The sequence below is a fragment of the Ptychodera flava genome, chromosome 9, assembly GCF_041260155.1.
Source record: "Ptychodera flava strain L36383 chromosome 9, AS_Pfla_20210202, whole genome shotgun sequence".
NCBI classification, from domain to species: domain Eukaryota; kingdom Metazoa; phylum Hemichordata; class Enteropneusta; family Ptychoderidae; genus Ptychodera; species Ptychodera flava.
This window is the reverse complement of record NC_091936.1, coordinates 27,085,132-27,110,542: the sequence shown is the minus strand read 5'-3', so window position 1 is coordinate 27,110,542 and position 25,411 is coordinate 27,085,132. Positions and strand designations below refer to the sequence as shown.

Below are 25,411 nucleotides of genomic sequence, written 5' to 3'. Positions count from 1 at the left end.
AGGGTTGAAAGCTTGATGACTTGGTTCGGGGACAGACTCCGTTCGATCTTCATCTCTTTTGTCTTGGACGCAGGTTATAAAGATTTGGGTCATCACCGTCAGAAATCCACAGAACTATTGTATTTTTCCACTATTCATATCATTTAAGAAGGCGAGTAAACCAATCGTCAGAATGTTTGGAAAACGAGTTGGCTTCAAACAGTCTGATATATCATCTCTGTGCACAATAAATGAGAATGCATCCTGGAAGTCTTTGAGTATCGGTAATCTGTATGTAGACTTTGAATTCCGAACTTACACCACGAAGTCTGTCCCTAAAAAAATTTAAAATCGCGTCAATTACGCTGTAGCTTTTCCAGTGTGAGGCCAGGTTTGTAATTGGTTGTTGGCACAGAGTTGTTATTGTTGGCAATTAGTAGATGATGTAGTAGCGGCATGAACTTGGATATCGACCCGAAGAATCCAAAAGATAACTAGATATGTGAATGATCAATCAGAAAAAAATTAAGCTACGGTAAACTGCCTAACGACAGTTCAATTTGGAAACAAGTTAATATTATGTTGAAATAAATACATTCTGAAAATATAATGCGCACTTCCATGCTGACCAGTAAATTAAACGTATACCAAGTGAAAATTTTAAAGTCACCAAAGTGTTCTTAATGCAATTTTCAAAGAGAGCTTTCAACGTTTCCGTTACGGTTTGAAATATAAGTGGGTTTTTTATTTGCATAAAATGTATCAAAAGTGGGTATGTTGCTGTGAAGTACCTAGGAATTTGTATTTGAAGCACGTTTGAGCGGTCTTTTCTGTAGAATTGGGGTGGGGAAGTGTTAGAGCAGTGTCCCCTAGCCTGCTTGGAAAATTTGAGAAATTTATTTGTGCAATGGTGGGCAGTCTGGTTCAGTCTGACAGTTTCCAATTCGTTTTATTGACTAAGTAAAACTGTTGGAACACCGTAGACTGAACATTTTGCATAGATCATGAACAAAGGGTTTCCAGAGAGTTCTTTATATGTAAGCAGATTACAATGTGTATAATATGACTTTGTCAATCGTGATTTATTAGTAAGGTATTATTATTCTGTAAAATCCATATTAAGAATTTATAAATATTCATAAATAATTTTGATTATAACAGGAAAAATCAACATGAATAATGTTTAATAAATCTATGCTATCTTGAAATATTGACGTATTTGCCGATATTTTGCAAAATTAAATGAGAAAAATGCTACGAAAATGCCGACAGGCTTACACAATGACCGTTTCAGCGCATAATGATCCATCTACAGCCAACAGGTGCATATCAGGTGGTGGCCATGAAGGGCAATACCATGCAACAAGGTACCAAACACACCTAGCGCACACAGAGCGAGCAAACACAAAGCGAGTACCCCTACAGCATCTGATAAGTATTTTGTAATAGGGCGCTAAAGCAAGTAACCTTGAAGAAAGGCTCAACAGTGACTAAATCCAAAGGATTTTTGTCATAGCTCAAAATTGCTCTCCTACACCTCAACTCGAACCATGTAGAACACACCAGTTTATGATATGATCCATCCGAATTCCCGGAGGTTGATGGACCGAAGTTGCTATCCCATTCTGTTGTTTTTAACTGGAATGAAACTCTAGGAGACGCTTTGGAAGAAAGGGTTATCTTGAAATATTGAGGTATTTGCCGATATTGTGCAAAATTAAATGAATAACAATGCTGCGAAAATGCCAACAGGTTTACAGCTCAAAATCGCTCTTCTACACGTCAACCCGAACCGTGTACACCCAACCAGTTTATAATATGATCCATCATAATGTCCCTGAATGCCCGGAGGTTGAGAGACGGTAGTTGCTTTCACTCCGGCGGTTGACTGACGAAAGTTTGGGGTTGACGGGAGAATACCTTCTTAGTCTATAAATAGACGAGAAGCTAGAAACCAAGAGAATAGTGACTGAGTCACCTTAAAGCCGTTTCAAATATCCCTAAGACCGACTTTAACTCTAGTCATAGTCTCGTCTCATTCAGACCGTCTGCATGAGCAACCACCATACTAGTAAAGTGATGTACTGGCCTTTTTTGGCAAATGTCACCTACATATGGGTTGTTCTATTTTAGAGTACTCATATTTTTCTTTGCTACGCACGTTTCTCTCGTTGAGTAGTTGAGTTTTCGAGAACTGAACAACCGTCATGGGATGGCAACGAAACTTTTCAAATTATCGAGGTCCACTAACATGGAGTACTTTTCCCGTCTGGCGAACTTACTGTATAAAGGAAGGAGGACATGCGTTGTAAAATTACTTGTACTTCGAACTCTACTCGGTTCTTGCCCTTGTGATTATTTATACAGTGTGCTGAAATTGGTAAGACAAACGCGCACGGTCACTTAAAACTGAAACAAAAAACCAATGTTTTATTTTTATTTTCCCCTTTGTGTCAATATTTGCAGAGAAAATATTTTTTTCCCTCAAGAAATGTGTTATTTTGTTCTGTGCTCGATACTTCTGAACACTTAAGTATGATGTACTTTTTACTCCATTCAAATAACTTTCTAATACATGACTTCCCTACTCTATACGATGTTCGTTTATGAATATCTATGTTGGTGCTACTCAATCCCTTCAATCTTTACACCAGTGTTCATGATAATAATAAAATAATAAAAATAGTTCTTATCAGCGCATTATACATAAAGTCTCTATGCGCTTTACAAAACCAGGTAAAATACACGTACATTAAACTTTAACAAAATCAGTTCAGTATAAATAAATTAAAAAAAAACATTAAGAATCCGTAAAAAGAAATGTTTTAAGCTGAGATGTAAAAGATCCAATTGATACAGCGGATATGATTTTAAAAGGAACAGAGTTCCATAATTTTAGACCTGCCACAGAGAAAGCCCTTTCACCGTAAGCAAAGGTTGCAAAACGCGGAACAGTCAATGTAGCATTGTGGTTGGATCGCAAAATTAGTGATACCCCTTTCAAAGACAGGAGTTCGGTGATATACGATGGACATGAATTGTTTGGAAGCCTTGTAGATCTAGACAGCAAGTAGAATTTTATAGTCAATGCGCTTCTTCACAGGCAAGCAGTGGAGACTTGTAATACAGGAGAGATATGATCATATTTCCTGCTCCTGACGACAGGTCTAGCGGCTGTATTCTGGACTTCTTGTAGTTTTTGCAAATCAATTTTTGGAAGTCCATACAGAACGGCATTGCAGTAGTCCAGTCTAGATGTAATGAACGCGTGGACGAGTTTTTCAGTGCTTGTATTGTCCAAGTATCGTCGAATTTGACCAATTTTTCTTATTGCTAGAGATGCTGTTTTGCAGATGTAGTTTACATGGTTTGTCATTTTAAGTCCTTAATCAAGCATGACACCGAGGTCACGTGTAACTGATGATGCACTTACAGAGCTTTCACAATCTTGAAACATGGTATCGGAATGGTTTTACTGAAGCGTGACGAAAAATGGATGATCTCAGTCTTGTTATCGTTCAGTTTAAGCTTATTGGATGTATTACCATGCTCAGACGCTTCGATTTGCTATTCAATGATGCTTAGAAAGTTGTACAGTATACGTAGAATCGACTTTTTTTACAATGTGAATTGGTTTTGATCCATGTGACCTTTTATTAGTGAATTTCTTATGACTTAAATCATCAGGCTAGTCAATCGGTGGTTCAGGAAAAAATTAGGAAACGTTCATAAACGGTACAATGAAGTGGATTATAGTTTATTGAATCGATCGTTAACTTTCTTCAACTTGCAATAAGAATGGAGCTGTTCTCTAAAATGTATTGATCGGTTAAAGTATCTTAGTAGTAAAATGAATGTCAAAACGTCTAATAAATGCTGTACACAAAAAAACGTTTCGACCAACCCCTTTCATGACCACAAATTAAACAAAATATGGGATAGGAGGACGCAAGCTCACTCAAAGTTAGTGAAGGTTCGATTTCAAAATCGTCCCCATTCTTTTGGACAAAAATATTTTCAAAGTAACGCCAAGAATATACGTTTTGTCAACAGGCTTCAAAATGATAAAACTATATACAGACAATGAATCGCAAGCATTTTGTCTTTTTTGTGTGATGTTTCCAAGTGCACCCATGTATGTATGTATCTATGTATCTATGTATCTATATATCTATCTATATATGTATCTATGTATCTATCTATCTATCTATCTATCTATCTATCTATGTATCTATGTATGTATCTATTTATGTATCTATGTAATATATCTATGTATGTATCTATGTATGTATCTATGTATCTATGTATCTATGTATCTATGTATGTTCGTATGTATGTATGTGTGTATCTATGTATCAAACTTTGTATCTATCTATGTATCTATGTGTATGTATGTCGCTGCATATTGAGCAATTACTATATTATGTTTGTTCCTTTGTTCCCAATGTACAAATTATATTTGTCGTAAACATTGCTGATATGGCAGCACCATTTTACAGACTAAAACAACAGCACAAATGAAAGTATGGAAATGATATGAAGTACGGATGTTATACATTATCAGTAGCTATCAGTTTGACTGGTGAAGCGATATACACACTGGGAGAACACAGCAGAGAAGCTGTGAGATCAATGAGTAATTACAATCCGTCGAGGTATACGAAATGATTTTTCAGCTATACTTAAACGGCCATTCCTTGTCGAAAATATGCCAACGATGTGGTGTGATAAAGCAAAGGGCCTTCGAAGCAGTTCAGAGATATCTTAAAACTGATTGTGTGATATCACAGTGTATCCCAGACTGTGAAGTGCCTCTAAGTTTATTATCTCTGACTGTGGGTACACCACTGGAACCTATACATGCTGATAAGATGTTTGCATACTGGACAATAAATTGTTTTCCAGACATCTTGCTGTTTTGTCGTTGTTTTAGAATGTATTACAGTTCACAATGATCTGCAATCGGGGAATTGCCATGCAAGAGTCATTGGGATACTTGAACAGACTAACAATCTCAGTCTTCAACGTTAACGCCGTTTTAGGCTACATGTATGCTTACGTGTAGAATTACATATCGACGGCGATACTTACAGAAGAACCCGGTGATGATAAAAAGCTATGCCAAAACTACGTACCGGCTCACTTTATACTCTCTCTCTCTCTCCTTAATTAATAATAATTTTATATTCGATTTAACATATATAATAATAAAGGGTGAAACTTAAACCAGATAACTCTAAAATTACAAGCGGGCAATAATTGGCATATCTTACTTAATAAATGGAAGTATTCATTAGATAGATTTCCGAATACTCTTGTAAATTAATTAACCGATATCGAAAACAACACATATAGTCAGGAACGTGTACGCTTAAACTTCTAACAAGTTTATGAAGACGTCAACTCGAGGACTTGTGTGGAAGTTCCGACAATTAAGCGTATGTCTAGATTGTATGTAGATTAGCTGACTTTTAGGTGATAATTTCCTGTCAGCTTTGTGTTTTTGTCAGGGTTTCTAATTACATGTAACTGTGTGAATTCATAAGTCGACTTACGTAAAATGTATTGACAGCTTACATAAAATATATCAACCTTTGTCTTTGTATGTTGGGAAATCGTTGGACAAGGTTTGATACTTTGTTCCTAAATTTACTCTGCCATCGTGAGCACTACTGCATGACTTTACGACAGCACCTCACAATTGTTACGCAGACGACTCACACCTCCAGAACTTTCGGCGTAAATTTAGGAACCAAGTATCAAACCAAATCCAACGATTACCCGACATACGGCTGTATCTTCTAGCTGCTCTGTAATTTTTTTTTAATATTTAATCATCGATCGATGTATCAATCTCAATGTTCCCCAGTTTATTCAAATATCGGAAAAGGCCGATTTCAGTGGTGCGTTTGATCAAATTCGATGCATTGACTCCAACTGCATATATTATCAGCTTGCACTTTATAAATACTCAAGACGTTGAGTGATAATGCGTTGGTAGATCATCGTAGATGTACATGTTGAAGGGCAGACCCTTTACTGTCTGTAGTTAAATATCCTTCATTGTGACCCCATCTCTTCAAGATCTGTGAAGCATGTGCGTTCAAATCAGTTACCTTGATGCCGGTAATGTATTTTCCTTTCTCGAACTTTCTTTAATTTGACATGCTAAGTGTATTGACACGATCTCGCGAAATATATTTCATGGTGGTCGTGTCATTGTATATTCGGTTAAGGGTAATGGCTGCCATTGGCAAATATGTACAAACTGCTTAAGCAGTCACAGCTGCAATTCTTAAAATAGTGCACCAACATCATGATGCGAACTGGCACACTGACGGCGATTGACAGCATTGGCTTTGTGAGTCTGAACACACTTCTTCATGTCTGAACAAGGCCACGGGAGCTGTGCAGGCAAGCATTAATTTACTGTGCGTGCGAGCGTACCACAGCCTTGTAACTGTTTTATGGCACGAAGGTCACACTGAACTGCTACTGACGCATGTCGTCGCTATGCAGCGCCCAATGCATGCCACATACCACATCAAATCAAGCCGTTGCTTCCACCGGGAATTTTCGGGATATTTCCAACTACACTGAGGCAAGTATTTAAGGTCTATGACTGAGGCAAGTATGTATGACCTCTTTCTTTGTATCTCTGCTTATTACAAGTGATCGTAGTGTCTGTCATGTCACAGTTGCGTGACCTCAAGCTTACCAGACAGCCATCGGCATTTCAATGTGTTCAGTGACGTGTCATAGTATATCTATAAAGTGCATTACATATCCATAACTTCGATAAAAATTATATTGCTCACGACAATTTTGTATACAAATACTACCCCATTTTGTTATTACCTTAGCTCGGGCTTAGGGAATAGAGAATTGCAAAGCCGACAAACGTCATGGCTATATGCCAGCATTTTGAAAGTCTGTGTATACATACGCGAGAGTAATGGGCGAAAGGTTGGACGAACTGTAACAGTTCAATCGATGATTAGAGTTTCAATTTTATGGGGAGAAATCTTGAATTGCTTGTACCTATTTTGGTGAAATGAATTCGATATAAACTGTATGCCGGCGGAAGGTCGCGCAATTTATATGGCATTGCGTTAAAAGATCTTCATGGCGTCTTGCTGACCCTTAACCCCTTCTATTCATCATGTTATAATAATATTTCATGAGCAAATTATACTGAATTCCCACTGAACCAAGGACTCCGACTGCTGTACGTATATTCTGTCCCTAGGACATTGCTTGCAAGGGTACCTGCTTTGTGCATTTAATGTGTCACCGACACTCCAGAAGGGCAAGTTCTGTTGCCAAAGGTCGTACATTTAGAAAACAGATCCTTGTTTACCTATGCCCATTGTTATGATTGACAAAGAACGTCGCACTGAGTGTCAAAAGAAAGCAGGGCTTTCAATGTTTGTTCATTGCCTAGTACGTGGAGTGGCCACAACAATGCATGGCTGGTTACGTGATAATCGACACCAACTATATCATCGTGCCATGAGCAAACAGGCCCAGCATAAATCACAATATAGTGCCATCAATCGTTGTCTTAATCACTATGTTACATATGGCGTTCTTACCGTCTACGATCAAGAAATATGATCCCATGTTAGTGACTGACGTATTTAATTACATTTTATAACACGCAGTCTCATTAATCTCAGATTTGGGTCGTATCCTTCTTACAGTGCAAAATGCCTGACAAAATGATGATGGTCGCGCCCTTTTATTGTTCGATAGTCAAACAAAACTCCATTAAAATAATTATGAAACAAGACTCCTTGAGGTAATATCTCTTCGGAAATTACGGCAAGTACAGTCGTCCTTCATCGTCGTGTTAGCGTTGATTACCCGATAGCTGTTTAATATGTCATGACAAATGAATTTCGTTTCGTTTAAAGGGGCTACCTCTGCATCGGTTATTGTTCACAAATTTATACGAGCTATATATCATGGTTGTGCCAAGGAAACTATATATATATATATATATATATATATATATATATATATATAATATATATATATATATATATATATATATATATATAAATATATATATATGCTCAATCACAGCTGAGTTTGCTTTGAATTACGTGTATTAGTTGCTCAAAAACTTGTCAGCAGTTGAAACTTTCAAGAAATATCCCATCAATGTATTGCGTTGCGGAGAAGTTCAAGTTGTAAATTCATATTCTGATTGTCGCTCTTCAAAACTTCTTAAGGGGAATTTGAGGTCAAACGCCGAGAGTTTCGCTTGCCATTCGCGTGTTATATTTATCAATGGTCCCTACAATTGAGAGAACAAAATATTTATCATAAGTGGCAAGGCTCGTTCAAATACGACCTACATATTTCAACCATAAAAGTAACTTGACTAACAACATTACTTGATGATCGACACTGTGATATTTCATGAGATTATTCGAGAACGTGAGATAAGATTCATCCCCGAACATGGAAAAACCCCGTATGAATGCCAGTTAAAGTATAAACGTACAAGACTTAGTTCAGACGTCAAGATAGACTGGCCCCAGTCGCCTGGCTTTTCTCGACAGCTGGGTTACTGGCTGGCCAAGACGTTCACCCTACGATCTACGCAACAGCCTACCATCAGCGCGACGGTCTGCTGCTGGTTAATCCTTCAGTTTATTCTGTATAGATATTTATATACCCACAGACTTGGAGCAAGTCTAACGTCAAGATAGTAACACTGCCAATAAACATAACATTGGGGCATGGGATTATGATAATAAGCTGTTGTTGTAAAGTAAGTCATGAATTAGTTGTTAAGATATCCACGCTTTGAGGATTTTTGTCTCTTGATATCACACATACATTTTCTATTTTCGAAAAAAACTCCATGTGTAGGTAGAACGGAGAATCAGTGATTTCAAGAATTATATCAAAACAACCTAACTGCCTGTAAAGCCATGCAATGTCTTGTTTAAGAAGACAGGATTCAGTGGCGAGTATTGTTGAATCTGAAAATGGGACAGAGAAACTCGTTGTCGAAGATGATAAGGTAAGTATTACATTTCAAAGGCACAAACTGGTTCTCATTCAGGAAAAGTGCAGTTACTTGAACTCTCTGATTGTTTACAGTATTTCACTGAGATACTGCGTGTGTGGATTCATTTTTGAAACCAACCTGTGTCGCAAATGAAGATTTCACTATCTCGTTTTTGTAAAAGTCAAAGCTGCACCAAATAGAAGTTCGCATATAGGTTAATTTTAGGTAAAATCATATGATCATCTGATCCCAACCTTTGCTTGGTGACCACCGATTGCCATTTGTTAATATGAAAGGGAATGCTATTAAGTTTCCTTCAGGGAAGTTTGAGCAATATTTTAAATTTTTCTGTTTCGACGCGTGTGCTACCTTTAAGAAACTCTAGATTGAACATGACATGCCCAGCTTGAATATGAAATTAATGCCTTTGTAAGTCCATCTTTTGCCATGAAGTTCAAGTTTTTAAACTAGATAATTGAATTCGACTTTATCTTGTTATGCATCAATTCCAGCGTTTGCAAATGTTTAATCGCAACACACACAAATCCATTTTTGCATATGTAGTCTTCACAGATATTTGTCGTCTCTCTGTCAGTCTTTCTTCTGAGTTCAATTTGAAGATATCAGGGCTTTGTAAGGCTAACATTCCTTTCGTAGCCAGAATTTGCAGCTGGAAAACATTAGTGTTTTATCATAGACAAAGTTGTATACGCATTTCTCAAAATGGTCAGGTGTTATTAATTTTGTCGTTTTTATTTTGAAGGGGTCGCATCCTAAGCTGTTGGACGCCCTCATACACAACAGAACGGGCACATCAACGCAAAAATTACTGAGATCTTTCGGGAAAGAAAATTTTAACAGGTTCGCTCGGAACCACCTTGCGGATTTATATCAAAATGTAAGTTGAGACTAAACTAGCCTTAACGATATAAAATGATTCAGCTTAACAGACAAATCTTTGCTCACATTAACATGTCTCATTTATTCCCTTTAACATAGACTATTCTCGGAAACGAGTGTCCAATATGGCTTCAAGATATTGCAATTGAATATATCATGGTGAGTAAGTAACGATTTCTTCCCGAGAATGATCGCCATTCCGTCCAGTTTTCAGTGAACTCATAACTATTATTAAAAGACAACAATTTGATATTCGTTCTCCTTTTTCCATGGGGAAATTTCGTAGTCTCTATATTGGACAGTATGCATTTTAAATATAACGTTTGCGATGCAAATTTGTCACATTACATATTGATGTTTGAATGTGAAGGACATTGGTGTTCGTTGTGACATTAAGTGAGGTGTGTCAAAATGTGCGTTAGCGTTGTGAATCTATTTGCTCTGACCTTGACGTTCAACCGTCCGCTGTCGAGTTTAAAAGGAAATTTGCTCAGCCGTTCAACTCATTACAGGAAATTGTTACGTGGCAGAAAACGAACAAAAGGGTGAACTCAGCAGTTTCCGTGTAAAACGAAATTTGTTACCAAAAATAAAACTACTTGCTAAGTCAGGGATAGAATACAAACTGTTAAAGTGTACAGACTACTTATCTCAGCTGGGACGGCAAAGCTCCAGTCTCAAGAGTTGTAACAGTCAGTCAAATGAATGAACAGTCCTTTGGCTTGCAGGCTTGAAGTTGCATAAAGTCCACAGTATAAATCCAGCCAGGCAGTGAAGGTCTTGAAAAGTCTTGAAGTAACACGCAAGAGACACGATCCCAAAAGTCTGACTGCAAGCTGTGCACGTCCCTATTTATACCCATGTGCTTACACAAGGGCATATAAGAACAATCTAGAACTCTAATTGACATGCTAATTACTGTTCTGAAATTATCTGTCTTGCACAACTCAGTAAATTTCCAGAACATTCCAAACATGACTAATTGAATTCAAGGTTGTGAGGTCATTAAGGGCAGTGACCTTGAGAATGTTCCAGACTAATTAAACTCAGGTCATGATGAGTGTGTGAAAATGACCTACATAACAAAATAAGCAAACACTTTTAGTAATGTCAGTTCGAAGATGAACTTACCACGCATTTGCAATTTTCGGATTTATGAGCCTCATCAATTTGACGAACAAAATACGCATGGAGCGAATTTCTGCAATGACTGGTCAAAAAGGTTCTGCATAAAACATTTTCAATTTATAAAATCATCAGAGTTTTTCGAAACTCATTCCCTTTTTTCGATCTGTCTGGACGATCCCTATTCTAATTTCTATTCCTGTAACTTTATTCAATTTATTGCAGCAACATGAAGCAAGTAACTCAGAGTTATTGATGACTTCCGTTGGAAACTTCATCTGTCGCCTCCTGCCATCGCAATTTCAAAGACGGGCTGAATTGGGCGATATTTACATCTCTTCGACCGAACGACATTACAATAGTGAGTTCAAATTATTGATGGCCACTTCTGGATGGGTTCTAATGCCCTTTATACTAAATTTTCTGACATACGTCAATGTTCAGAGTTTGTCACTCGATGTTAGTACCCCTCCTCAGGCAAGTATGTGAGAAGACGTAAATCAATAGAAAAGCGGAGATCTATATATATATATATATATAGAGAGAGAGAGAGAGAGAGAGAGAGAGAGAGAGAGAGAGAGAGAGAGAGAGAGAGAGAGAGAGAGATAGATAGATAGATAGATAGATAGATAGATAGATAGATAGATAGATAGATAGATAAAAAGATATAGATATGGGTGTAGATAGATAAATAGATAGATAGATAGATAGATAACTAGATAGATAGATAACTATAGATAGATAATTAGATAGATAGATAGATAGATAGATACATACATACATACATACATACATACATACATACATACATACATACATACATACATACATACATACATACATACATACATGCATGCATGCATGCATGCATGCATGCATGCATACATACATACATACATACATACATACATACATACATACATACATACATACATACATACATACATACATACATACATACATACATACATACATACATACATACATACATACATACAAGCATGCATGCATGCATGCATGCATGCATGCATGCATGCATGCATGCATGCATACATACATACATACATACATACATACATACATACATACATACATACATACATACATACATACATACATACATACATACATACGTACGTACGTACGTACGTACGTACGTACATAGATGGATGGATAGATGGATCACAGGCATATGAAAGTGTATATTAACGATTTACAATAAGATAATGTATCGCGTAATTTGTAACGATACATTCCAAGTATCCGTATTGGCAGTGTCATAGTTAAATTTACACGCTGATTTAAATCATGATAACACTAACCTGTAAAACTCCACTATCACCAAATTGCTCTGTAATGCAGTGTTCTTGTTATTCATATTTTCTTCTGTCCACAGATGCTCCTGCATATGGAACAAGAGATGTATTCTTTTGGGCCTTATTAAGTTATCGTCTAGACCTAGCCATGGATATATTGAGCAGCGGATGGCCAAGAGATGATGCGCCGTCATTAATTGGTAAGTTGTTTGCAATTTTTGTCACAGAATACAAAGTATATTCTTAGAAGACCTATACTCAGTGTAAACATAAATTGCAGTGCAATCTTCGATACTCCTTATCTTTAAAATGACTAGGATTATAAAAAACAGAAGCCAAACACGTGACTTAAATGCGTAGACCGAGGCAAATCTGAAATTGTGAACTACAGAATATGGCTTTCAAATTTTCATTTCCACCTTGAAATCGTGGTAGACATGAGGATTTCGAATATTGTCAAGATTTCAAACGGTATAAATGAGGAAAATCTGTATACATTTCCATTTACTCCTTGTACACCGTACGTAGAAAACGTATCCACAAAGTAGCATAAACGACAGAAATAGTAAAGTACTTGTTTTAATGTCTGATCTAGCTTCGGTACGGTCAATATCATCTGACGATACAGTGAGAGCATCACTCCTCCTGAAGGTGTATCTTGAATTCAAATAACTTACTTGTCATGGAACCTTCGCCTGGACTTACATACATGTACCTCTTATTGACGACAGCAAACAATGTTTTTACAACTGTAGGTGCTTCCCTCACTGCTTGTAAGATTCTCAACAAACTGGCTGATATCGTCAAGGAAACTGCTAATGAAAAATCCTTGGAGTTGGATTCATCGGCAAGGTAATTTTTTTCAAATGCGATCTTTGGATTGTATGCTACATCATGCTTTCAAATTGCAGTTTGAATCATAAAATAATTTACTGCAGTGGAAGAATTCAGCCTTAGGGGCAACAACTCTCTTCTTTTTTCTCTTATAAGTAAACGTTTTATTGTATTTTTCAATTACGCAATTGATAATACATATATACATACATTATTCGTTGTTATTCTTCAAAAATTTTGATAAAAAAATGCCTATAATCTCATAATCAAATTTCTTTCATAAATTGTAGAGTGAGAATAACATATATTTCAATACTGAATGGTGGACTTCAGAGTTACATAATCTTCCTCTCTGTATCATTGTTTGAAATATAATTCATCATAAAACTCGTTTATTGAGTATTGTTTGAATATTGCGTTCGCCTTTCACCATGTGGAACAGATTGCATTCACAAAACAGGATATTCAATAGTTTTTACAATCTCTCTTGTGATATCAAATAACTATATTGTTTACTGATTATGTGACTAGGCTCCTTTGGCAATAATGGACTGTAAATTGTAAATTCTGATTTTTCAATAATGTAAACATATCATCTTCCCACAACGTCCTCCCTTATGCGTGTGATCTTACCTGTCTGCCTGCCTTTTTGTTTGTTTGTTTGTTTGTTTGTTTGTCTGTTACATCTCACTGTATCGTCTTCCTCTAACACTGTCATGTTGCATTTTCTCTTTGTGTGTAGAAAGTACAAGACTATTGCTAATTATATCACATCTGAATGTTTCAAAGAGAATCGGCAAAAAACCAGACAGATGGTCTTACATCGTCGACTCCAATGGGGAAACCAAAGTTTCTTAGTCATTTCAAGTTTTCTTGAGGGCGATGAATCTGAAAGTTTCAGGATTGTCTTAGACGATTTGTGGACTGGAAGGTTAAAATTTTCCGATTGGTTAATAATAAAGGTTTGTTTTCAAGATTTTCAACAACTTAAATTTATATGGAATTATATTCTAGTATAGTTATTGCAATGTCGCAATTAAAGGTATACTGTCACCTGTTCCAATTTTGCCACAGTTACCATGGGAAGAGAAAATCTAACCAATCTTAGATTTCAAGCGGGTGGCCGCTGTTTAAAAACAACGCCCCCACATGGGCATTTTGAATACCAGGGAACGCCCTTTCACCATGTATGGGCATATTTAGATTACAGGTGACTGTATATCTTTAACTCGTATGTTTTCCAATCACTCGAAGTACGCGGACTGTGTTTGAAATATCCAAGGTCCAAGATATTCAAAGAATAAATAAAGCAATGAAGATTAATCGCTACCTTTCATTGATTAATGCTAATGGCTAACGTATCAATAACTCTGTGTTATGGCGATGTTATCTGCTTCCAACAATTCAATACGTTCTCGGTAAACTCATGAAAGGATGCGAAGCTATGAAAAAAGAGATATCATTTTGTTCTTCATAGACAAATATATGAACTTCATTTCTTAGAAATTATCAATAAAGCTCTTTTATTTCAATTAATTCAGTAAATTTTCGATCGGATTCTAACTCAGAAAGAAATTGACTTGTATAACGTGATCAAAATAAGACGTCGTTTTCCATGTTAAATTCTTTCTCTTTCTTTTCCAGTTGATCTTGGCGATATTTCCCCTATTTGCTTTTGTCCTAAGAGTGAATGAACGTGGTGATGAACGTCGCGCTTCCTGTTACAATTTCCCAACAAAGTGGCGAGCGTATTATACAGCGCCGATAACAAAGTTCATGTACAATGCTGTAAGTGAACTGAATTCATTCGGTGTCTGCCCTTTAATCGCCATGTCGGCTTTGGAAGCAGTTAACTTTAAATTAGTGAAGCATTATCGTGATGTTATATTCCGACGTTACAGGAAATTTAATGGCGATATTGTCAGCAAAAGTTTAGTTTGTACAAAGTTCCCTTCATGTCGAGATTGCGTTGTGCTGTATGCTACCAGCATTACTGACCCGTCCAACTTTGCAAATATTGCATACGCTAACAACAAGTCATCGCCTTTGTATTAGTATTGTATGTCAAATATAAGCGTGACACTGTTTAAAATTCTTATTACAGATTTTCTTCCTATTCCATCTACTGGCCTTCAGTTACTTTCTGATGACGGATTTTCACCACGGTAGCAATTGGTATACTACAAGTATATGGGAAAAATTGGTGACTCTCTGGGTTTTCGGCCTGGCTGTTGAGGAACTGCGTCAGGTAGATGACTAATCGCATGTCATTTTTAGCATCCATGATTTTTTATCGTCATATTCATCTAGGGTTACAATATTAACAATGAATGTTGACTATAAGCATTTTAATATTAAACAACAATTTGCTAAAATTAGAGCATCATTCCTGTGTGGTTCTCACACAGTGTAAACACAGTGTAGACTAAATCAATGAGTGTGTGCAGCTTTAAATAGTTTGCTTTACTGTTTTCATGGTTGTTATTTTTTACTCTTCTCTCTTAAAATAATAATGCTAGTACGTGCCTCGAGAGTGAAAAACTTAATCTTTTCCTCAAACTTTCGTTAATGAAACTTCCGACCATTCTCTTACTAAATCAAGAATAAAAATCAGGGGTGACTGTGCAAAGTTTTGTAATGGAGAAACTAATTACCTTACATTTACCTATATTTGAAATTCAAAATGGCCGCCACCCCTATGTTCACTCTATGGCGGAAAATAAAATTTTGGATTTTCAAAAAACTAAGACGGTGAACATTTTCCTTACTCTAAGAGCCCTAACAAGTGGTAAAACAGAAAAGAAATGTAAAAATTTGAGAGTCTGAACGTCTGTCATCGAGGCGCATGCTACCTTAATGCGAAAAGATGGTGGCTATTGTCCTTCTCAATGATCATCCAATACTTACTCTTTAAAAGATGTGTTCCTTTTTTCCTCCTAGATTATAACTGCGTTGAATGGTAATGATATCTTCGACTGCTTCGCGAATACGTGGGAACATTTTATGTCTGATTGGAATACAATTGATTGGATTATGGTGCTACTGTTCGTCTGTGGTGTCATTGTCAGACTAACAATCTCCGAAGAGCACTTTTACTACGCAAGAGTATTGTACACACTGTCACTTGTAGTGATGTATTTCCGTTTTTTACGATTTGCCACAATTTGGCAGTATCTTGGACCAAAGGTGGAAATGATCCGACTTATGATGGTAAGGGCGTAAATGATCCATAACTAATCTATTATTTACCAATCTTTGATGTACAATGTAACATTCCCAAAGTGTTTTAATGTTCCGTACGCTGATGCATAACGCCAGGTAATATGATTCGATCATGTCACAATATTTAAAACGAAATTAAAAGTAACTTAAGGTTTTATCTGTCATTTTCTATTGTGCGTTGTTTGTCTGTTCACGAGCAGGGATGAAACATGAGAGAAATATAAGGGTTTTCATTTGCAAATGACCATTCGATACCAGACCCAAAACAATATAAAAAGTATGAGATGCACGAGATTATTTATTCACTTCATCAATAGTCATCTGAAAATTTTACAAAAGTTTCGGACTTAACCATTTAAACGAAAGTGAATGGACTTGGAATTTACAATATCGAAATCCAGTAGAAATAATGGAGGTCCTACAAAACGAAATACACCCTAAAGATCTGACCCAACGATTGTACAACAGAAAACTGATTGCTTGTGAAGACTTTGAAATCAATCATGGATTTTTTACTATTGATTTCAGGTGCGAGACTTGCCACCTTTCCTCATGATTTTCGTCGTTTACTTCATCAGCTTTGGCATCGCTTACCGTGTCTTACTGTTCCCGAATGACGAATTCTCACGGGACACCGTTGTATCCGTAATTTCTGTCCCGTTTTGGCAGACGTTCGGAGAAATACAATTGGAGATGACTGAAGGTGACAACCGTTCCATCTTTGAAATTAATCAAATTTTCAAATTTGACAGTTTTAATTTCCAATTCTTTCATTTTAAATTCCTTGCAAAGCCAAATCTGAATTCAACATGCAAATCAAAATTCTACGAATTACAGTCAAATATATTTTAGTAAATTTCATAATTTGCACGTGGGACAATAGAGTCAAATTCAAGAGAACGCGATATCATGACTTCTGGAAAAATTGTGATACCATTAGTTCGACGATAGCGCATCTCTTCTAACACGTGAACACACAACACCAGCGATATATAAATATCCGAGTACTGGTAAAAAATGGTTACACTTTGCAGACAAGTGTCTTTGATAATATTATCAGTCTTACAGATTTTTTGCCAACTTACTGATATTTGCCTGAAAATGTGAGTTAAGAGACAAAAGATTAGTAGGAGTAACTTTGTTTTGAAACTTGAAGCAAGGAAAGAAGAGCTGCCAGCGGTACAACCAACAATAGTGTGCAGGGGCATGAAACAGGGAAACGTACACAATGTCATATTTGCAAAGCAAGTGTAGTGGTATGTCTGTGAGGAATGATGGTTTAGTTAGGTTATCACTTTTGTTGCTCAACTTGAAATATAGGTAACTTATACCAGGATAAGACGACGCAGTGTTAAAGCTTAATGTATATCTCTTTGATTCACAGAACAATGTGAATCGTGTCAATATCAGAATATGTCTGACTAAGGATACTTGAAGATATTAAGAATGCTCACAAACACTTCACGAATATAAGTAATGCTATAAAGGAGAGACAAAAACAAGCCTTTGTTGTTTTTACCTGATAAAAGATCTATCGATAGGTTATACAAAGTTTGTATAAAGATTATCTATAATCGGTAGAAAGCAAATTACACTGCAGTGTCTGTTTTAGGTTTGATCCAGCCTTTTTCGCCATAGTACAATGCCTGTCAATCGACGACCATTAATCAACGATGAGACCTCCGAGAAACTCTAATCAGTTCCAACAATCGTCCTTTATGTTAATAGATGCCGTCTGGTCTTTTGCAACTTTTGATGTCTTTGCTATTTTTACGGGAGTTCTTATCAATAATTCAATGTGGATGTTTGACAGTCGTATGTATACATGCAATCAATATTGTATGTCTATTATATACAGATACTCCAGGATGCACGAGAAACAGCTCATTGGCTGATTCTGACCCTGACATTGAAAGGTGCCCTGAAACACAAGGCTATCCTCTATTGGTACCAATATTAATCGGTATATTCTTGATCATGTCTAACATCCTTCTGCTGAACATTGTGATCGCTGTCTTCAAGTAAGTATGTAAAGTGTATTTGCTGTTTGCGTTTTTAAAAGAATTCACAATGTAACGCTTTCGTAAGAACATCACAGTACATGCTAGCTGTGATGTTTGCTGAGATGAAACCTCAAAATTGAGTTGCGAATTTGTAGTGGTTCAGTTACTCGTACTCTTGGCTTTATATAAAGAGAAAGAGCGACGCCACCTTCAGGTTACAGCAGACATACCGACACTTTAGGAGATGTTCACCTTAGCGAAGAATATTGGACAAAACGCACAAGCATTTAAACAGAGGACATGAAAAATATATGTATATTAAGAAACGATTCACTGATTGAGACGGAAAAGTAGTCCATCCTATTTTACTCGGTACATTTCAACATTCTACAAAGAATAAAAAATTACTGTAGCTTAACAGCTCCGTCTATTCGTTTGTAATTTCAGTCAAACCTATGGAACCGTGGAGGAGGAATCTGCAAAAATCCATCGTTCTAATCATTACAGCCTTGTAGAGGAATATATAGCGCGCCCAGTATTGCCATCACCGCTGAATATGCTGGAAGTACTGATAATTCGCCCCTTGGCAACGCTGGCGATATGCCTGCATTGGTCATGCACGAGGCGAAAGGATTTCCGATGGCGCGAACATTGTTGGAAATTATTCATACTTCTGATGGCAGGAAAAGAGGCTGATCCGTTGCTGTGGAAGAGAGTCAGTGCAGGTAAACCACAGTGATCAAAGAGAAATGGTTTTATTGCATTGAATTTATTGCGTAGTTTAGGATAATACAACAGCCACCAGATCTTAGAGTTTTATGAGGGTTTCGTCTCTTTGCCTCTGTCTCTTTGTCTTTGTCTGTCCTCCTTCTCTCTCTCTCTCTCTCTCTCTCTCTCTCTCTCTCTCTCTCTCTCTCTCTCTCTCTGGGATGCTTTGAAGAAGTTTGATTCTTTTTATAACTACAATATGTATTTTCTACAGCCCGAAATTACAGATTCACTCCACGTATCGTGGAACAGATTGTTCATGTAAATGATCTCGAACAGAATCAACGACAGGACAGACGTGTTATCACTACAGTGACAAGACAAACGAGCGGGTAAGAGTTGTGTATAGTCTCTTTCTTTGCATGCGATCGTTAAAATCGGAAGCTTAAATTTTCCTCGTCTTCCCATGGTACTTGGAAATTGTTACATTCCAGGCTGTCACGTGTTTGCCATTTTGAAGTGTCATTAGTACAGTGCAAAGAGAGATTATCAGTATATAACTTAAAGGGGTGGTAGCTGTAGCCTTTGACGATTGTTTGTTTGTTTGTTTGTTTGTTTGTTTGTTTGTTTGTTTCTCTGTATTTTAATGTCATCTACATCCCCTTGTTTTACTCCCCAAAACATATGGCATTACACAGTCCCTGTCAGCTCAGCCTGTATACAGACAGCATTGCTATTGATGACAACTGCATTCTGGTACGAACAAGAATTCGAGTGTCGACAAAAACAACGCACTTCCACGTATAGACGCTTTGCTTAACGGCCAAATAATAGCGTTTCAGTATGCTTAGGGGAATTTAGCAAGAACTTTTGTTGACATTAAAAATGAAAACAGAGGAAAAAATGATCAAAGGCATAGCCACTGGCTCTTTACAGTACGTACGTCACGTATTGGTCTCAAAAAGTTACGTCTACATTTTTCGTGGATTTGACAGTGTTAATGTATTTTGGATATCTGTTGTTTTTTTGAATTTCTGTGATGTGTTTTACTTGATCTTGATCGTGGACGGGTTTGACAGTAACTTGCCTCCCATTTGCCACTTTCAGTTTACACCGTGGTCTGGATGGAAGTTCTGTAGTGTTGTGATGTGTTCAGTCGTGTTGTGTTGTTTTGTTTTGTGCTGTGTTGTGTTGTTGTGCGTTGCCTTACGTCGTGTTGTGTTACATCAAAGACACTATACTGACTGGCATACAGGTCAAATAATGTTTCTATTGCAACACTGTATGGTGTGGTGTTGATTTTGTGGCAGATTTACACTATTACACGGTAATTTTCAAGAAGCCATTTTGAAAAATTTACTAAAAAATCGGCGTCATAAAGCTAGATTTGCAGGCGAAGGTTTTTCTCAATACATTTGACAAGAAATAATTGCGTTGTTTTCATTGCTTGGTCAGCAACCAGCCTAAATGACATATATTTGGAAGAAAAATAGGAACATTTCATAAATCTGCGCTGAAATGAAAGATAACATTAACTACAACTTCTTTAATACTGAAATTTGTCAAAGAGCAATATGACCCGCATAAAGTCATATTGTGTATTTTTAAATGATGTATTTTAAAAAGTAAAATAGAAACATCAATTTTCTTCTAGTGATATTTCTTATCTACTCATTGTTGCCTACTAAGGAAAAAAACAATTTTTGTACTTAACGTATAACGCAATCAGTATTGTTAGAGTCACTATGCTGCTTGCAAATTTTATTTCTGTCATGGAGTATACCGGAAATACGTCATCAAACGCAACTTTGTTTGATTGATAATTTACTTTGAAGTACATCATGGTTCGATGACGCATGGCAGTAAATTGTCACAATCAAAATGAGGCGAAATATAGGAAAATTGGTTTATGATGCAAATCTGCAGGATTGTTACATAAACGTGACTTCTCGAAACATAGTATGATATATCATTGGGATTTTTTTCTAGTCGGTAGATTTAACTAAAGGTAGTTTAGGTTATCTAAAATTAACTTTCAGTTGGTCCTAGCGTTCGCTACCTTAGAAGCTAACATTTGATTATACTGATAGTTAACATTGTTACCTTTGCCATATCAATCAATGCCAGTATCTCAATTTTGAACATTCTCTCTCTCACCCTGTGACATATCAGATTTGACCAGGTGACTCAACAACAAATCCAGCAAATATTAGGAAAGTTAGATAACACTGAACTGAGACTTCGAACACTCCAGCAAGGCATGGATCATATATTGACAGAGTTACATCGGAGTCGGCGCAGCAGTAGGGGAGACAGAAACTCAACTCTCTCTGCAGAAACAAGTTGCTGATATAAAGTACCCTGAAGTGAATGTAGCGGTGATATATTTCAAAGTTCCTGAAATACTCAGTATCGGCAGTCTGGAAATGTAGATCTTTCATTGTTATCACTGGTGCTTTATAAAGCCCGCTGGATAATAAAAGAAATATTTTACAGTCCTCAGCTTAGAGCACCTACGACGACAGTATCTACGCCCAGGCGACTGTTTTGCAAAGAAAATTACAAGCTCTTTGTTCAGATCTGCGCCTTTAGGAACGAATAAGCTAGTTATATTTGTGCTCCAAGTGTGAACATTTGTACAGAATTTTTTTTGACTCAACTAAGTTTGTTGCTTTGTTTTGTGCTTGATAGTTTTGAACACTGAACCATGATGTGCAATGTTACACCATTTAGATAAACTTCTCAACATATGAATGTGACTTGCTCACTGGAACTGGTATATATCAATCCATACTCATGTGGTCGGAACGCAACCTCGTCAGTCTTTGTGCTAGCGTCCATGGTTTGTTGCTTAGCATCGCAGACGAAAATTGGAATGTTTCAATCAACTTTATTCAGATATATATGTTTCTTAATGTTATGTCTTGATGAAGTAAGTAAAATTAACTTTAAGTGTTTTAATTCTTTTGTGTATTTCTTTCTAAAGAACACATGTATGTGTAACTGTTTCCGTCAAAGTAGTAGACACTTTCCATTCACTAACAGCAGTTAGTTCATTGGTTTTATTTTTAACTTTTTAAATGTCTTTTCCTTTTCATTGAATCCGTCGCTAGGGCTTTTCAAAAGTCAGTTTCCGTATGTGGAAGCGTACGCAAACGGTTCCAAGCAGCTGTAACATAATAGTTTATATATGCTGATTTTTTTAAAGAAAGGGAAAACATTGCTGATGATCAACATCGGTTTTGAAAGTTGAGAAAGGGACCAGGAAATAAATTCCAATTAGAGCGAGTGCAATCATGGAATATCACATGACTAAATAAACTTTCACTCGTCGTTCAGTTGCAACGTTTCAAAATCGAGTTCTGGCAAAATTACGGACAAAGCAGTTACCTTTAGCAAAAAAAAGATGTCGCCCACTTTTTCGCAAATTTCAAAAATGGCAATTTGCAAAACAAAGTTGGTAAGATCCCTTCGGACAAGAAACAAGGTCCTTTCTGACAAGAAAACAAAACAAGGTCCTTCTGACAAGAAAAACAAGGTCCCTTCTGACAAGAAAAAACAACAGAAAGAAAGTAATCACGATTCAGCCGTTGGGGGCATATGGCGGACATTTTGTTTGCTGTGTTACTAATGAAATAATTAGCTTTGCTTGGCCCAAAGCTTTCATAATGTGAAATGTATTCCATCATATAATTACATGAAATTTATGATAATAGTATCTTGATGTGCGAACACAAATAATTTCCAAACAGATGAAATAAACACAATGAACTAGACGAGTCAATGAATAGGAAACATTAAATTAACTGCAGTTTCAAATTTACACAAGATTTGTCATGACAAGTGTAATTCAACACTTTACAAATTTCGCTTCACCGTGATATTGCAGTTATTGTTTTACACACCTTATCACCCTGCATCGCGTGAGTGTTGTTAATTCCCTCTAAAAGACCCCTAAAACATACAGTGACGAATTCCTATTATTGGACTACGAAACAGTATAGCTGAATATACGATGGCCGAGACAGTTCTTCCAATGCAAATTCAAAATGCAAAATTCAAAATGCAAAATGCAAAATGCAAAATTCAAAATGCATTTTGCATTTTGAATTTTGCATTTTGCATTTTGCATTTTGCATTGGAAGAACTCTCTTGGTCATCGTATGAATAGACGCTGTTTCCTCTGAGTGTCTTTATCCTCGACAGTTCACCCTGTTTCGTAAAAATTGAAAACGTGCAGGCTGACTCAGCTAACCGGCTCTCTTTCACCTTTATTGCTTGGTGTTCTTCGCGTGTGTGACGTAACGAGATCTAACTCAGAAGTTGTATCTGCCTTTACTCTTTGGAACAGTACAGGACCATTCCATTTAAAGGGGAGCCTTAGGAAATGCCTTTACTCACTAAACCGAAAAAAATTATTTGTCACAGTCCACTCTCAGAACGACATACATCCTGTCGAACAAAACAACGCTTCTTTCTGTTGAATTGGTAAATGTGGGCACTTCTCTGACTTATTTCTTCGAATTGGCGAGGCCCATTCAATTCAACAAGGGAAAGAAAATTGTGTAATTCAAAAATGTTGCTACTATTTAGAGGAGAATATGAAATGCTTGGGTGTTATTTGTTTGACTTCAACCCTTTCTCATTATGTCAAATGTATTGTATCATAACAATTGTACCTGGTAAGAAAATGAAACCCATGTTAAAAATTATTTTGATAAGCGAACACAGCCCATTAAACACACGGATATGCATGTGTGACGGCTCCTCCCACGATATAGACAATTGTGATATCTGTCTCTAGACCGATAAACAGTACACCTGCACAGAGTGTTCCCTGGATAGTGTCTCCTCCTCGAGAGCTCCGTTTCCCGAACTCGACTGAAAACACAGGTAAGTTAAAGTGTACTGCTACAGGTCTGAAAAGCAGTAGACATTATTTCGCCGACTGATTTCAAGTGTTGTCTTTAGATGAGTACACAAGAACGATGACAGTTCAACAGTGCTGGTCCAAGTCAAGTAGCAGTCCAAATTATGAAAAGCCCACTGTGACCATGTTTACAAGCTTGTAATATCCAACATGCTGCAGCGTTCTGAATAGTTGTGCGTTACACACAAGGTTACAGTACACTTTAGATAGAATAAGTCTCCAAGTCTTCAGGTTTACAAATGTAATGTTGTTTGTAAAATCTTCTGGTATGCTTCGTCTCAATTCAAGTGACAGCTTAAACAGACTGGGTCTATCTTTTTACAAACAAAGATAAAGTTTGCCGAAAGTTACAGAAAACAAACGAAGAGACATGGACTAGCAACACCGCTTCGTACCGAAAAGGTGATTTTCTTTCCGGGCTGGGGGTGGGCATTTTTCCAGCACCTGGGGTGGCAAATTTTCTTTTGTCTCTCAAATAGTAAGGTAGGATGAAGCAAACGCCGTGTACGGAGTAGGAAGACCCAGTTTCGTGTTTGGGTTTGCCGTGGTGAGAGAGTAAGTATTTTGTGGTTAACAAAAAACGAGCTTTTAAAATTAAAAGAGCGTCAGTATGGAATTTTCCCGATGTATCTAATGGGAGCTGGGAAAAGGGAAAACTAAAGGGCAAGGGCGAATATTTGAAAATCGTATCGAAAGAAAATATGGCATTGAAAAATTCAAGGTAAATAATATACCAAGTCAAAGACACAAATAGAAAATAAAAAGAAAAATAGGGTTACCTTGAACCACTGCGAAATGGTTGTATCATGTTTCTGTAACGGGTAATTGGTTGCACTCTGCATCTGACAAGATAGACAAATTTAACGTGATTCGATAAAGTCACCAAATTACTGTTGTAAGCCAAGGCTAAAATGTACCTCTTTATCCACTTTAGAACTACTTAGCGTGGCGTTGCACAAATAATCGCGAATTGTGAAGATATTTGCGTTTTTAACAATATTGTAACAAAGATTGCAAACGTGTGTTGATGAAAACGTGGCCGATCTTCGGAAATTCTAGTTTTTAAAAGAAACGATTGGCAAGATGCATATTGGACTGTTATTGTTTTTTTCTCCTTCTCGTTTCGGAATTAAATGCATTGTCATTTGCATGGCAATTGCCTTCTACAGTTACGATTGACAGGGATCATGCAAATTACAGGCCAACGGCAAAGGCACAATTAAGGTTAGCCATTAAAACTTATGGGTCGAAGCAGCGTATCGTTGTCAACAAAATGGACGCCAACAGACGTTTACCAACTCGCACAACGAAGCGCAAGCGAGCAGCCAAGAAAAAGAAGTGAAAACGCTTTTGTCGGCATCGATGTTCT

General features: G+C 36.9%; 1 protein-coding gene across 3 annotated transcripts; it reads left to right on the top strand.

Moving 5' to 3' along the window:
• Positions 1–6,410: 6,410 nt before the first annotated feature.
• On the top strand, positions 6,411–22,154 carry LOC139140512 (transient receptor potential cation channel subfamily M member 3-like). Of its 3 annotated transcripts, none has more exons than XM_070709834.1 (16): positions 6,411–6,584; positions 8,863–9,016; positions 9,768–9,902; positions 10,004–10,063; positions 11,255–11,390; positions 12,426–12,545; positions 13,101–13,197; positions 13,922–14,141; positions 14,824–14,967; positions 15,284–15,427; positions 16,120–16,389; positions 16,930–17,104; positions 18,260–18,422; positions 18,852–19,129; positions 19,387–19,504; positions 21,285–22,154. In XM_070709834.1, the coding sequence occupies exons 2-16, from the start codon at positions 8,930–8,932 to the stop codon at positions 21,460–21,462; spliced, it is 2,325 nt and encodes a 774-aa protein (XP_070565935.1). In that variant the 5' UTR covers positions 6,411–6,584; positions 8,863–8,929; the 3' UTR covers positions 21,463–22,154. The 3 variants fall into 3 exon arrangements, with proteins under 3 accessions (XP_070565935.1, XP_070565936.1, XP_070565937.1); XM_070709835.1 differs by having other exon boundaries at positions 6,522–6,610; XM_070709836.1 differs by lacking the exons at positions 6,411–6,584; positions 8,863–9,016 and adding an exon at positions 9,097–9,218.
• Positions 22,155–25,411: the final 3,257 nt, after the last annotated feature.